Genomic DNA, 16,567 nt, shown 5'->3' on the forward strand with positions numbered 1-16,567 from the left:
TTGCCATAGGGCATTTAGGAAAACATACATTCACAGACTTACACGAAGGTTCATATCAACTCACCGTGGCTTCCACTTCCACCTCAGCGCTTTCAGTTATTTCTTCAGGCCATACATTAAATCCCTTAGTTAAATCTGTGAAGAAATATATATTTTTAAATATAAAAAATTGTTCTATTCGTAGGCCATTAAAAAACCAAACAGAAATCAGCAGTGCGACAACAGAAATCAGTAGTACATATTAAAAACAAGAGAATGAGTAATATTAGCAGAAATGTTGGGCTGACCCAAAAATTATGGTGGCCTGTCTAGATCCAAAGCGTCATACTAGTTTTGTACAGCCATGGTAGTTTTAGACTTGCAGTTTCTCAGAATGCAGCAGTTGCAAATCTACATGAAGCTCTTTTTTTTTTTAAAGGAAGGAGTTTCAAAACCAGGTTAGTCATGTGGTATGCATGGGACACAGCTGTGCAAAAGAAAAAGGATAAAAGCTGCACGGGGTATGCCCAAACCAGAGCTCTTCCTGCTTGTTCTTATGGATAGATAATTAGAAAAAGACTATGGAACTTTGTTTCAATATATGTTTATGGCAGCGAGACTATTGTATGCAGAAAGATGGAGAGACTCACAATTACCAACAGTGGAAGCATGGTTGTTAAAATGGAAAGACTGCACTGTTTGAAACATGGAAACCCTAACATATAGATTTGGGGATTGAAGATAATGTTGGTTTATAGAAAATGGTTTTGTTGGGTGTTATATCGGGGCAGATGAAGTGACTATTGTTTATATATAGCGAACAGATGAAGAATGGGAAGTTCTTTAATTTCTGTATTTTTTCTTTTCTAGTCTCTCTTTTAAATTCTTTTCTCCTTCCCTTTTCTTTTCCTCTTTTCCTCCATGTTTTCATTATATTTAACGTTGGATAAAAATATATATTTGGTATTAAGTTTTGCATCTCTCTTTATAAACTCTAATGGAACTTATTCCAGAAAATAAAATAAAATAGCCTTTATTTCGTTCATCACAACTCTTATTTGTCCTATTTTCAATTGCGGTTTGGAGAGTCTGGCATTAAAAAGCTTACAAAAATCTTTGTAAGCTTTTTTATAATTTGTAATGAACACTTTAAGGGAAAATAAGGAAGTATATAAAATTTAAAGTTAGTAGAAGCAGATAAACAAACAAGCAAACAAACAAACAAACAAACACCTGTACCATGGACCATAGAATCAGAAATCTAAACAGATTAATTTCAAGAATTGCAGGCTGAATGAGCACCAGCACATGTTACTGATGTCAATTTCAGCTCTCCCCACATTGCAGGGAAATTAAATGAGGCGTAGCTCCTGTAGGGCAGCTCAATCAGCACTAGCTAGCTGGGCAGCTTTTGATACTCGCTAGCTTCCCTTGCGTTGAGCACACTGCTGACTTACTTGTTTCATTTGATTCACTGTTGATTTCAGCCCTGAATAGTGCTTTGGATGGCTGATGGGGCAGCAACAATCAGAGAGAGGGGACAACAGAATAGAAACAGAGTTGAGGTAGTAGCAGCTCAGTTGGCAGAGCGGGAGACTGTTGATGTCAGGGTCGTGGGTTCAAGCCCTGTGTTGGGCAAAAAGATTCCTGCATCGCAGGGGGTTGGACTAGATAACCCTGGTGGTCCCTTCCAACTCTACCATTCTATGATTCTATCTCTTCAAATGCAAAGCAGACTCCCAATGAGAGGGCAAGGAGCCTGCTAGTTAAGACTGAGGACTGGCCAGATCTAACTCCCATGCTTACAACCCCCTCCCTTTATTAATCATAAATGAGGGTCAACATTAGATTTATTGGATTTTTTAAAAATACGGAATTTGTAACACTAATGTTGATAATACAAGGATGGTATGGAGGGGCTGATATTTTCCTGAAGCATGTCCCTCAAATCACTTGGGAGGGATGATTTTTATTATTTAAAAAGACATAGGACAACACCTCCACAGCAATATAAGGCAGCAATTGTGTCATTTAAGGGCAATTTTAAACACGTGGAGATCATTCACTACCCAAATACCTTGGGCAAGTTGACTTTCACCTCCTCATTCACCTTAATTGGGTCCTAACTGTCTCCAAGGTCATTTTAATCAAACGTTGAAAGTGTGTTTGTCTTCAAACAATCCTTTACTGAGTAGGATTATATACTGCTGGTGAAGTTCAGTGGGAAAGTTTTATTTATACTCCTTTGGGGTCAGTTGTGACATCTAAGGGATGGGAGAGCGAAGCCAAATAGGCACAAGAGCTTTGATCCTAAGATGTGAGCTTTTAAGACCTGGCATCTATTTCAGTGTCAAAGCTCAACAATACCACATAGGAACTAAGAGTAGATTGAGATGCCTCTGAGCAGGTGCAGAGTGCAATTCCCTCGCCACTGAGTAACACCAAAGAGAATTTATCCTAAGAGCAAATGGACACAAGCCTGTGACACATCAGACCCTATGATTTTTATGTGTGTGTGGACAACACCACTTATACCAATAAATGTCGAAAAGGTGTGTTTGCTGATGAGTATTCAGATATTTCAGCTGGACTGGAATGCAGTCATGTTGTTCTCATCATATGTACTCCAGACACTCCACAGGACACACTCAAGAAGAATCATACCCTCCAACATTTCTCTGATGAAAATAGGGAGGGTCCAATTCAACAACAACAATTTAATTATTTGTTCCCCACCCATCTGACTGGGTTGCCCTAGCCACTCTGGCCAGCTTCCGACATATATAAAAACATCATAAAATGTTAAACATTCTGGGATCAAATCAGAAACCGGGACAGCTTCTGTAAATCCGGGACTGTCCCTGGAAAATAGGGACACTTGGAGGGTCTGATGAGATCTTCCCAAAGGCTCAATCACCAGTGACCTTTATGATATCAAAGAATTCATCAGAAGACTTTAGTGTAAGGAGTTAACTTATTAAAAAGAAACCCAGCAGCTTTGCCATTTTAGATATTGGTTTATAAGCTAAACCAAGCAATGTAGAGTGATCAGAGAGTGCAAACCCTTTACCATGCCTAGTCTAGGTAAAGGTAAAGGACCCCTGGATGGTTAAGTCCAGTCAAAGGCGACTATGGGGTTGCGGCGCTCATCTTGATTTCAGGCTGAGGGAGCCGGCATTTGTCCACAGACAGCTTTCCGGGTCATGTGGCCAGCATGACTAAACCGCCCCTGGTGCAACGGAACACTGTGACGGAAAACCAGAGTGAACTGAAACGCCATTTACCTTCCCACCACAGCGGTACCTATTTATCTGCTTGCACTGGTGTGCTTTCAAATTGCTAGGTTGGCAGGAGCTGGGACAGAGCGAAGGGAGCTCACCCTGTCACAGGGATTCGAACCGCCAACCTTCCGATTGGCAAGCCCAAGAGGCTCAGTGATTTAGACCACAGTGTCACTCGCATCCCTAGACTACTGCAGAAAGCACTTAGCAATGGAGGAACATCCAGGTTGAAGGTAACGCTCTAGTTCCTGCTTCACATCATGGTCACAAGGGCTTCCTTTTTTAACACTACAGACACCATTATGATAGTGTCTGCATTGACTCACAACTCACTTCAGAGCCAAGTATTGGAATTTATTTTTAATACCCTAAACCAGGGAGGGGGAATCTGTGACTCTCCAGATGTTGGACTCCAGCTAGCACAGCCAATAGCCAAAGGTGATAATCCAACAATGGCCAGAGGTGATACTCCAACAATGGAGGGCCACAGGTTCCCCATCCTTGCCCTAAGTAATCTGAAACCTGAATATACAACTGCTGCTAACTTTATTATTTATACCCTGCCCATCTGGCTGGGTTTCCCCAGCCACTCTGGGCATCTTCCAGCAAAATATAAAAACGTAAGAAAACATCAAACATTAAAAAACCTTCCCGATTCAGGGCTGCCTTCAGATGTCTCCTAAAAGTACAGTAGCGTAGTTCTTTATCTCCTTGACATCTGATGGTAGGGTGTTCCACAAGGAGGGCGCAAATGCCAAGAAGACCCTCTGCCTGGTTCCCTGTAACCTTACTTCTCACAGCGAGGGAACTGCCAGAAGACCCTCGGAAGTGGACCTCAGTGTCTGGGCTGAATGATGGGGGTGGAGATGCTTCTTTAGGTATATCGAGCCAAGACTGTTTAGGGCTTCAAAGGTCAGCACCAACACTTTGAATTGTGCTCGGAAACATACTGGGAGCCAGTGATGATCCTTTAGGACCGGTGTTACATGGTCCTGGCAGCCACTCCCAGCCACCAGTCTAGCTGCCGCATTCTGGATTAGTTGCAGTTTCCGAGTCACTTTCAAAGGTAGCCCAACGTAGAGTGCATTGTGATAGTCCAATGATTATCTCTTCCCTTAAGACCCCACATACATGCTTAGATCTTCAAAGTTTCCTACCACTGGTTGAGATACAGCAAGTTGCTCCATGGGGCATGGCTTTCTTACTGGTTGTCTCTCAGCTGGCTGGAATTATTTGTCATGGGAGTGTCCATTGGGCAGAATATAAATAATAAAACTAATTTTAATTATTATTACTTAACACATGAAATGCCACTGGTGTCATGTGCTCATGAAGATGACTTAGGCAAGCCTCGCTCTCCCATAGCCTCCCGTTGATTCAGTCTCTGAACCCTTACACAGAGTTGCTGCAACGTTCACTGAGAAAACAGCTGTGAAATGCTTTGAACACTCAGAAGCACTATGTGACTAATAATATTATTATTTTTTAAATGCTTTGGGGTCTAACCAGGTTCCTAATGACATCACACTATCAAATATTCTGTGACTGTAAAATGAAATGTGCTTCTACTCCATTGATAATACAATAGCATTACCTGCTATATTTATTGGCCAGAGATATTGATTACAGCTGTTGCTCCAGTGAGAGCTACTGACAACAGCAATTGAGATAATCTGCACACTATAGAGTTGCTTATTCTTTCCGAAGGCGTTGCAAGCGGAGGAAAAGAAAAGAAAGAGAAGTTGCCAGGGAAACCCTTTTGAAGTATTTCTGTGGCTTGAAAATACCCTCTGAAAGGATCCCTGCATTCATGGTGCCGAGTATCTTTTGAAAACCTGCCTCTTCAGTTCATCAAGTGGCCACAAAGGGCCACGATAACGGTTGCTTCCTTTTATTTCAAAGCCATTATGTGTTAGCGTGTTATAGCAATGAGATCTCGTGCACAGAAGATCTATTTTTCTTCTTTCAGCAACTACAGAACAGACCAAGCGGATTAGATGACTAGCAAAATGACTGCCGTGTGAGGACGAGAGTTGAATGTATGTGTCATAAGGACACAGGAAGCGACTTAGACCGAGTCTGACCATTGCTCCATCTAGCTCAGTGTCATTGACAATGATTAGAAGTCCCTTTTCAGGGTTTCATCCCAGGTCTACCTGGAAATGCCATGCCACGCTAGAGCTATGGTCTTCACCAATGATGGGCCTATACATTGCAGGGACTGCTGGCAGTGGGGACAATTTGTGCATGTATACCCCAACAATGTTCATCTTTCTTTCTCTCTTTTTTAAGGGCAACATGGGCACAGCCTCGGATGTTGAATTAAAACGGGGAACCAGATTTGGCACTAGCATGCAGCATACCTGAGCAAGCGTTGCAGCTCTGGAACCTGCTGTCCAGATCGGACTCCAAGGGAGGCACAAAACCCCACAAATTGCTCCCTAGTGACATGGGGCCTCCAAACCCCTTTATTTTTTGAAGGCCTGCAACACTGATACGATCACTGCAGCCCTCAACATGGCCAAAATCCTACCTTCCCCACAATGATGTGCTGCCATGAAAGCCCAGGCTCCTGTCAGGATAGGACCATCTGCCTGGCAGCGGCAACAGTACTGAAAGGACTGCCAAGTTGGTAAAAACAGACTCACCGGCACGGCAGCCATTTAAATTTCCCCACAAGGGAGAAGTTCATGGTGAGTTCCAGCAACTCCTTGTCTAGAAAAATAGCACGGATTATTTTGATTTATATACCACCTTTTGTCCAAAGATCCCAGGATGGTATACAACATTAAGAACATAATTTATGCAGCATAATGATAAAAACACCATACAGAATGCTCTGAGGCTCATTTCCTGAGGCTGCAATCCTATGTCCACTTTCCTAGGTGCAAGCCCCAAGGTGTAGAGTGGGGTTTACTTTGGAGTCAACATGCCTAGGGTTACTCTGCATGGTAGTTTAGACTCTGGATCAACTCGGATTGAAATGACTATGTTTATAAATGAAATTATGCTGCCTCCATTGCTATTCTCTTGGAAACATTGTGAAATGAGTAACAGAAACCCCCTAGGTCTCGGAGCAAACCTTTCATACTGAATACTTTGGAGCACACTTCTGCCTCCCTCAGTTAGAGATCAATTCTACTTTCCCCTCTTCGAGCACTTATGCAAGCTGTCCTTCATTGTCAAGGGCTGTATTTTGATAAGTGACACCTGGCTACATTATATCTATGAAAGAAACGATGCTCTCTCTCATCAAAATCTCCAACGGCATTAAAACATGTTGCGATAAAATATATATGAACTTTTTATAGGCTTGTGTCTGCTGACATCCATTTTTACGACTCTCTCCTCAGTCATCAAACTTAGAAATTCATTATCTCCACGCTGTTTTCTCAATGTCGTTGGTGAATTCACTACCATCTGCAAGAAAAGCCCTTAAAATTATTTGGCTATCTGCAGAGGTGCTGCCATGTGCCCTCCTGCCTTGACTGCCCCACTCTTTTCTCTGCTGCTACTTACCGGCTTCCCCCCACCCCCTTACCTTTTACTTGCCATCTTGGTCACACAGATCTCTCTCCAGGGCCAGCAAGCCTATTTGCTACCACACCATGCAAGGGGAAGTGCTGAGATAGTCAACACCCCTCCATGTTTCCTCCCATGTTAACTTAATTAGCTGATTGGCTGAGCTTGCTGCCACTCTTGCTCTTTGAGAAATGGTTTAAATTAAGATGGTGGGCAGCTGGTGCCTTGGCTGCAACCCAGCAGTTTCCTCCCTAGAGCATCCCTGCTGTTTCCTGTCGCAGGGGGCTTTTTTGGGGGGGGGGGTGATTGGGGAGAGGCTGAGCTGTGCAGCATACAGACCTGAACTTGGGCCCCATAGTGTAGCCTTCATTGATCAGTCTGGCCAAATTGTGTGGAAGAGTCCGGCCAAAGCTTGACCATTTGAGTCGGCTGAATGTATAAATTCGTCCTCAGTTTGGTTGATATACCATATTTTTCTGTGAATAAGATGCCCTCATGTATAAGATGGAACCTCCCCCCCCTTTTAACCTAGAATTAAGAAATCAATATTTTAGGATTGCCATATCATTTGAAATCAATATCTCTAAAAGTGGAAATCCACAAGGGTGGCAGCAGAGGTGGAGAGTTTTTGAACTTTTTTTTAGGCAAATGGACGAGTGGGCCCCAATCCCCAAACCCAAGTAGTACCTCGGGTTAAGAACTTAATTCGTTCTGGAGGTCTGTTCTTAACCTGAAACTGTTCTTAACCTGAGGTAACACTTTAGCTAATGGGGCCTCTTGCTGTCACCACGCCGCTGCCGCATGATTTCTGTTCCCATCCTGAAGCAAAGTTCTTAACCCGAGGTACTATTTCTGGGTTAGTGGAGTCTGTAACCTGAAGCATCTGTAACCTGAGGTACCACTGTATGTGCAAAAAATAAAAATGAAAAAAATCCCCCCAGCCATCCGCTTTTAAATGGCTGGCAGAACTGGTTCCAGCAGCTTCTTCATGGCAGCCATGGGGAGGTAAGTACAGTGGTATTGAGGCATCTGATCAAGGCCTGTATTTTAAAATGAGCTTAAAGATATATTTGCAAATGTTTGTATGTTTCATGCCAGGCATAAAGCAGCTGGCCAAGTACTTTGGCAGTTGTTTATCTTCCTGCTCTCCTGGACAAGGGCCCCCCTGATTTATAGCAGTAGCAGGAGACACGTTTCTCAAAGTTGTAAAAGGGAATTACAGGCTGGGAGCAAATGTTACATTGACCCTACAAATTACAAAATACAATCAAGCTGCAAAAACACTAATTAAGAATTGGTAAATAGTAAGATTTATTGTTTAACAGAAAATAATACCATGTGCCTCCCATTAGACTCGAGTCATATTTTCCTAAGGTTAAAGGGCAAGAGCTAATGGGAAAAGCAGCTGGCTGGGAAAGGGAGTTGTAAATTGAAGAGGTTGCTTTTGAAACTGTTTTTACTGAGTTCCTTTTCTTCTAAAAAGCTATCTATGTTAATGTATGAGATTTGTTGGCTTAAATGTAATTATGCAAAGGATTTAGAAAGTAAGAAATGTTAGATTCTTATGTTAGACTCTTATTTCATTGATGGTGTGTGAGAAGGTGAACCCAAGATCTCTGTTTAGATAAAATTTAAAACCATGAGCCATCTGTTTTAGCCATTTGCCCCTGTTTGCCAGGGGCAAAAGGGCAAAAGGTGATCTGGTAATTAAGGTGCCTTGTCGAGGCAAATGTAAGATATATGGCTACTTGTCTGCCATTTATGGATAGAAGGAAATACAGCTCTTTGTCTCCCATAAAAGGTAATAGGAAGTGGGTGTATCTTTTATGATTGGTTCTAGCAAACAGCCAATAGGAATTTCAACCAGGCTGATTGGACAGAGGCAGCCAAAGGAGGAGCAAGGGGGCTGGGCTGATGAAATATAAGTGCTGGCCATCAGGGCTGGAGGGGGCAGAGCTATTGGTAACCATATACCACTGTGCCTATCATTTATTTGTCTGACAAATAAATTATTATTTTAATTTCTCTATTGCTGCGTTGAATATTTCATTCCAGCTAAGCGTTAACCACAAGCAGAGTGCTACAGTACCTCGAGTTACAAATGCCTCAGGTTACAAACGCTTCAGGTTACAAACTCCACTAACCTGGAAGAGTTACATTGAGTTGAGAATTTTGCCCCAGGATGAGAACAGAAATCGTGTGCCGGTGGCACAGTGGCAGCAAGAGGCCCCATTAGCTAAACTGGTACCTCAGGTTAAGAACAGTTTCAGGTTAAGAACAGATCTCTGGAACAAATTAAGTTCGTAACTAGAGGTACCACTGTAGTGGGTTTTTATCTTTATTTTTTTACGTCTGTGCATTCACCATCCGTGTCTAAGATGACCCCAATTTTTGACTCCCCCCCCCAAAAAAAAGCATAGTCTTATACATGGGAAAATACGGTATTCCTCTTTTTCAACAAGGAGACTGCATGTGGCATTTGTTTCTCTTCCATCTTACCTTTTGTTGTCTTCTGGGGGCAGGCCACACATATTGTCCTCTAAGGAGCCACTGAACATACTGGTGGCATCTCAGTTATTGCAAGCAGCATGAGCAATGGGAACATGACCGTGGTCTGAAGATCAATCTAAACTATATTTCTGCACATATATGCAAAGAACATGACTGCTCCTCTTTACTTTGGTGTCATTTTGAAGTGTGTACCCTACATTGAGTCAGGTTCCCTTGAGCTGACTCAAGTAGATTATAAACTTAGAATTACATGTGTTGTACTGCTAAATTTGCTTGTTGTGGGAATTAGAATTACGGGTGGAATGCATAACTTCAGATAGTGAGTGCATTTTTAAAAAAAGATCCAGCTGTTATCAACTTCCTTTTTAAGTTTTCTCCTTTGAAATATATTTTGCAAAATAGCTGGCTGCATCAGTCTCCCTCAGTATTAACTTTAAGGTGGAATTTAAAAACATTTTTTTAAAAAAAATCTATCCAGGCATTTGATGACAGAAAGACCTGTCCCCATTAATAATAATAATAATAATAATAATAATAATAAATAAATAATAATTGGTAACCCTGATATTATTAGTTTTGACAGTAGGTGATTGTTTTTAGGAGTTTTTAACTCTTTATAGAAGTTTGAAGTGTATTGTTTTAGCACTAACACGTTTGCTAATCTGGGTTCCTTTGGAGGAAGGTGTAAATTTAAACAAAACTAATAAGAAGAAAAATCTCTGTTTGCACTCTTGTGCAGCTGTCTTTTGTTGTTGCTGTTCTTTTGTCGTTGCTGTTCCTAACTTTTTCTGCAGCTGTTTTTGATTCACTCTGATGTGAGTGGGAAGATGGGGTTAACCTTTTCTCTCTTGCACCACCAAAGAGCAGGGGTGGCTAATATAACACCTTCCAGTTGTTGCTGGACCACAACTCCCATCACCATGGTGACTGATGGGAATTGGAGTCCAACATCTGGAAGGCATGATGTTGGCTACTTCTGCTTTATAGCTTGTGACCCACCAAGCCAAATCTGGAGAAAGTAGCTGAGAGGGGGGTGTGTGTGTTTGCGTTTGTGTGTGTGCATGTGCTGGTTTTGGGGATCATGGGCTCTTCCTCAACCAGATCTAAGGTTTCAGCAAGCTATTCCTAGTTTATATCAAAAATCTTAAGCCCAACTATGTGTTATGTTAAGTGTGAAAAAGCAGCTGGAGAGGGGCTGATTGAGTGTGGGGGTGGGTGCAAAAGGGAGATGCCAGGAACCAAAAATGATGGCTGCACAGATAAGAGTTGGCTCGCTTAGGTGAGCCCGAGGGAAAAATGCATCCCAAGCAGTTTTTGACATGAAGCATTAATTTATTTATTTTTTATTAAAGAGTTTTCTCCAAACACATTTGGAACCAATTCTATTTGTGCAGCTGTCTTTTGTTGTTGCTGTCCCTAACTTTTTCTGCAGCTGTTTTTGATTCACTCTGATGTGAGTGGGAAGATGGGGTTAACCCTTTCTCTCTTGCACCACCAAAAATGACACCTGCACACACGTGTCCACACACACATACCTTTAAAGCACATTTGAAGCACATTCTCAGCAACCCTTAACTAAATACAGTGCCCAGAATTCTTTGAGGGAAAATGTTATTTGAATGTGCTTTAAAGGCACAGTGTGTATGTAGTCCCAAGAAGGGGCTATTTGCACCTGTAAATATTCTTTGTAGCAAATAGCTTCAAGGATGATATGCGATAAGAAAGTGGTGAGGGGAAAGAGTTAAACCTTTCTTCCTAATCCAGATCAGGATTACAACCAGCCTCGTGACTGGTCCCCCCCCCCCCAAGAGATATCTAAGCTGGTGACTCTTTGAATGAGAACGCTGTGGTTGAAAGACCTCATCCAGCAGGACAATTCTTATGTTCGTAACCATCTCTTCATTTTTGGACTAAGGGTGCTTCCAGATGGGTGTTTATTACAGGATCAGTGCTCCTCGCACATGCCAGCATTTTGTAGCATCTGCAATAAGGTAAAGGTAAAGGACAGTTAAGTCCAGTCAAAGGCAACTATGGGGTTGTGGCGCTCATCTCACTTTCAGGCCAAGGGAGCCGGCGTTTGTCCATAGACAGCTTTCTGGGTCATGTGGCCAGCAGGACTAAACCGCTTCTGGCGCAATGGAACACTGTGACGGAAGCCAGAGCGCACAGAAACGCCATTTACCTTCCAGCCACCTATTTATCTACTTGCACTGGCGTGCTTTCGAACTGCTAGGTTGGTAGGAGTTGGGACAGAGCAACAAGAGCTCACCCCGTCATGGGGATTCGAACCATCGACCTTCTGGTTGGTTTAGACCACAGCGCCACCCACGCCTCCTGGCATCTGCAATACCTCATTGGCATAAAAATGCCAGTCAAGACCCCCCACATTTAATCCAAATTTATGCTTTCCAATGAAAATTCTGTAAAAAAAACCCCCAACCCAATTCTGTTGCCAATGACCCATCTCCAATGTCTCAGGAATCCATCTGCAAATTAAGGCCCCATCTGGAAGCACCTCATGTAGTCTTATTTGGTATTTGAGGGGCAGTCCACACTTTATACACAACAATAAATTCAAGTTTGCTGTTGGGTGTATCGTCAATGGAAACTGCAGCCCTCTTCCAAATTTGGCAAGTACACCTCTGTGATATAGGTAAAGGTAAAGGGACCCCTGACCATTAGGTCTAGTCGTGACCGACTCTGGAGTTGCAGCGCTCATCTCGCTTTGCTGGCCGAGGGAGCTGGCGTACAGCTTCCGGGTCATGTGGCCAGCATGACTAAGCCGCTTCTGGCGAACCAGAGCAGCGCACGGAAACGCCGTTTACCTTCCCGCCAGAGCGGTACCTATTTATCTCCTTGCACTTTGACATGCTTTCGAACTGCTAGGTTGGCAGGAGCAGGGACTGAGCAATGGGAGCTCACCCCGTCGTGGGGATTCGAACCGCTGACCTTCCGATTGGCAAGTCCTAGGCTCTGTGGTTTAACCCACAGCACCACCCGCGTCCCTGTGATATACAAGTCTTCAAATTCCTGTTTGTTAACATTGTCTTTTTTGTTTTTCTTTAGATGTGCACTGAACAAATCTTAGGTGCACACCAAAAAGTAAAATAAAAATGCAGCATTGGGGGGGGGCGGGGGGGGGTGTTTGCTGAAGCACACCTGTCTTTCACTGTTCTGACTGCTCCTGTTCACTCTCCTTTGCTCTCTATCCCACTTCCAGCGCATCATCACTGTGGCAAGAGGAGCCGCATAGTGTGTTATGCAGAGCACCCCTGGGGAAGGGATTGGGGAGGGGGAAAAGATTGCAAGAGTACCAAATCCGGTGGTGATGGGTTAATTAGGCATGAGAGCATTGAGCGTGGCTCCAGATGAGTAGAAATAGAGCAGCAGCAGAAATGCAAGTTGGGTGGGAGAAATGCACGTTAGTACTTTGATATTTTAGTGAGTGGGGTGAAGAAATGTTTGGATGCAAAACTGTCGGGAGATTATAGAGCATCTGGAGGAGTGAGAATTACAGAGTAAAAAGAGGACAAAGACACAGAAGTAAGTGCAGTGAAAAGGCAGTTTTATTTACTTGTAATACTATACAGAGAGAAGGGAAAAAAAAAAAAAAAACAAAACCCAGAAAGTAGCCACAGATACAGCATGGCTGTTGCTGGCAGTGTTCTGAAATCTCTTTTTATTTTTTTTTATCTGTCTGTCTTTGATTTTTTTTTTATCTGAAGAAAACAAAACAAAAAAGCATATACAGTCTCAAAAAGTACACTTCAGGTTACAAAGGACAGCAGCTATTTTCAGCAATTCTAATCCAGTAGTTAGCACAGCAGTTTATTGTCGTTCTTTCTCTCCTCTGCAAAATGGGATCTTTTAAACCTTTGCTCACATAGAAAGTGGGCGTGTTTAAAAAAGAAAAATCTCACCCATACTCTACGTTCACCAGAAAACTGTATCTCACACAACATTTTCTTGAGCCCCTCTTTGTAAAAATAAAAATAAATTCGAATCTTTATGGCACACAGAAAATCTTTTAAAAGTTAGGTGTTTGCCCTTCTTCTGACCTGGCTTTGTACTTGCTGATGAAAAGGAAAAACAGTTTTTAAATGGATTTGTCTCTTGCCTTGGCCTATACAGTGTGTACAACCTCAGTTGTGCTGGCTGGTGCTAATGAGAATTATAATCCAAAACATCTGGGAAACCAAACTGGAGGACTTGGTTAAACGCGGGAAGGGAAACATGAGGTTCTTCAGATGTGTCTGAACTACAACTCCCATTATCCTTGAACACTGGCTATACTGACTGGGGCTGATGAGAATTGGAGTCCAACAACATCTGGAGAACCAGAGATTCCCAAGCTAAACACTTGAATTCAGTGGGACTGACTTACGAATAAAAATGTAGTGGTCGGCAGAAAGTCTATGCATACTTACTTGGGAGTCTGCTCTGGAAAGCAATGTTATGTTTTTGTTTACATTGCAGTAGTTATTTCTAAATTTGCATATATACACATATTAATTAGGAGATGCAAAATTTTATACCGAACCTGCCATCTTTTGCCCACTTTTCCAGCGATGCATAACTACATACCATCCCATTTTAAGTGGGACACTTACAGAATTTACAGAAGCTGCGTTGGCTTCCAATTCCAATGCTGGATATCCCATTTTGGCTCCCTTGCTCTGGCTGCACTAGAGCATGGGACCAAAAGACGTGCCTTTTTTCTTTTTCTGCTCCTGCATTGTCGTGTGTATTAGTTGGCTCACATCAGAGCACAGGACCAAAAATAAAATAAAATAAAATAAAAATGGAACCCAAAGCCATGCCAACTTACCTTGCCCCTATGTGCTACCCACTCTTATTCCTCCTTCCCCCACAGCTTTCCAGCCAATTTACTTCTAGAAGCCGGTCTACGCTTCCGAAAGTACGGCAGGTTGCGGCAGGGGCAGGCGAAGGTGCGAGCGTGGGAGCCCAGAGAAGGGAGAGGGGCATGAGTGACAGGGACGGGGCTGGAGCGAGAGGGGTGTGTGTGGCCTCCACTGAGGTTGTGTCCCTAATCTGTCTCACTCTGGTGTTGGAGGTTATGTAACTTGCTCACCTATCAATTGGGGAGGGCAGAAGTTGCAGCCTTGTGTTTGTTTATGCACAGGGGACTTTTCCAAAGATGGCGTGGCTTAACTGGATTGTGAATCGAGCTATCAGTCAGGACACTGCAAAGTGATACATTTTTCAAGGGGAAAAAGAAGACATGCAAACTGAATATAATGCTTGATCCTGTTGTAGTTTCGATCCCATAAATGCCTAGCTTTGTGATGAAGACTACATTTCCATGTGTACTTGCTTGGGAGTATGCCTCACTGAACTCAACAGTGTGGGATGTGATATATAAGTAGCAGTCAAGTACAACATTCCTTGTTTTCCTAGACAAGACATGCAGGGGAATGTTTGGTCCAGCCAGTCGAAAACTTCCTGTTTCCTCCTGGTCTGGAGCATCCTTCCTCTTCCATGTGACTAGAGGTGGGCGTGACTTTACCTGCCCACGTAACAAAAGGGCAAGGCACGCAGCACACTTCCTTCTTTTTGACTCTTTTCCCATCTTCCTTTCGTCATGTGAACTGCAGTGACTGCCAGTCCGTAGTCACTGGGATTATCCCCCCCATATGGGGTAGATCCAAATGTATATACTTTGTAACCAAGTCTGCCTTCAGGGATCCAACTGTGAACTGATGATGTGAGTAAACTTCTTTTATATACTTCAAACAAGATTGTGGCATGTTTATTCTTTTTAAGAGGGACTAAAAGGGAATTTACCAGCAACATTCAATTCAATACTGAATTGTATGATAGTGAGAGGCTTACACAAGCCTGCAACCAGCTATCTGCTGTGCGTTTATAAGGGGAATGTGAAACTCTGCTAAGTTATATAACTTGCTAGTGCAAGTTAGGAAGGATATTAATAAACAATATATCTTCTCCTGCCTCCCTGAATATTCCCACAAACAGGACTTGTGAGCAAAGATGTTTAGGGTTGTGCTGTATGTTATTTGCTTATCAGCGGGGATAGCTCATGTGCTTAAAATTAAATCAGTTAACCAGCTTTTGCTGCACTCTAAGTATGCTATCTTACAAAATGAAAGTTATAAGGTCAAGATGTTAAGTTGACTGAAGGGCATCTGAAAGGAGGTTCCTGTATTTTAAATGAATTGTGAGTTCAATCCAACCCAACTTTAAAATCGCACCAATTTTGCCATCATCAATGGGTTTTTGAAGTGCTGAACTTTGGCAGGATTGGGCCCTAGCATTTTAAAGTCAATATACTTTAGATCAACATATTTTGCTAACCTGGAAAGGCTTAACGAATTGCTGTTTGAAAAGCCTCATTTGGAATGCCGTTAATCTGAAAAGCTCGATTTGCAGAAGATTTTCTTTTCAGAGTATAATTTAAATGGATCCCATTTTTTATTGGCATGCAGGAGTTCTCTCTCAGTAGACTTGGAAAAGTCTTATTATAAAAGCAGGTGGATATTATGCATAAATAAGATTGGTTATTTACAGCAGTGAGATATTTTGTTACATGCTCAACAATATTTATGAATTAAGATGTGTGTATTAGGGATGGAAGTTTATGTCAATTTTGGTTATCTCAGTTTCTCTTATTTCCAGCTTTAACTTTAACTTTTCCACATTTTGCAGCAATTTGTAGTTTGGATTTTTAAAAAAGAAAATCTGCATGAAAATTCACCAGCATTTAAGTACAAATTTCTCCTAATGTACACATTTTTGCATGCAATTTTGACTAATGTACATCTTTTTCAAGCCTTTTTTCATAACCTAATGCATTTCAGTATGTTATTTTCACCAGTACATTAATTTTATGCACATTTCTTTCCAATGTATGCACTTCGTAAGCACTGTTTGGTTGGTGAAAGAAAGTTTGGATAAGTGTGAATTTTGAAGCTTTGTTTTGGTTTCCCTATTATTTTGGAAAGTGCAATTTGATGGGTGGGTGATGTGATGGGTGGGGAGCTCTGTGAGCATAGTCAGCAGAAAGTTAGAGCAGTTCTACACATTATGCAGTGAGAGATGGTAGATGGAACATTGCAATCCTATATGTGTTTACTCCTACATGTAATGTCTTACTGACTTTGGCAGACCCTGCTCTCAGGTGGGCAGATAATTGTAGTTAAAGATGGCAGAATCCTGACTGTACTATTTTGGGCACAGACTGCAAAGGAACCCTGAAATAATCTAGAAGAGGGGAATCACATGAGATTCTTGTC

At 42.2% G+C, this 16,567-nt stretch overlaps 1 protein-coding gene across 8 annotated transcripts in view; it reads right to left on the reverse strand.

Moving 5' to 3' along the window:
- The window catches only part of PALM2AKAP2 (PALM2 and AKAP2 fusion), a 236,287-nt gene that overhangs the window by 99,137 nt on the left and 120,583 nt on the right, over positions 1-16,567 (reverse strand). For 4 of the 8 annotated variants that reach the window (XM_083481379.1, XM_083481378.1, XM_083481376.1 and 1 more), the window contains one exon: positions 65-135. In XM_083481379.1, coding sequence (XP_083337505.1) covers positions 65-135 — 71 coding nt within the window. Of the gene's footprint in view, positions 1-42; positions 136-287; positions 402-4,420; positions 4,470-16,567 lie in introns of those variants that run through there. The other 4 variants (XR_014520463.1, XM_083481382.1, XM_083481370.1 and 1 more) reach the window with 4 other exon arrangements.

Source organism: Podarcis liolepis (assembly GCF_965112155.1).
Source record: "Podarcis liolepis genome assembly, chromosome: 17".
Taxonomy (NCBI): domain Eukaryota; kingdom Metazoa; phylum Chordata; class Lepidosauria; order Squamata; family Lacertidae; genus Podarcis; species Podarcis liolepis.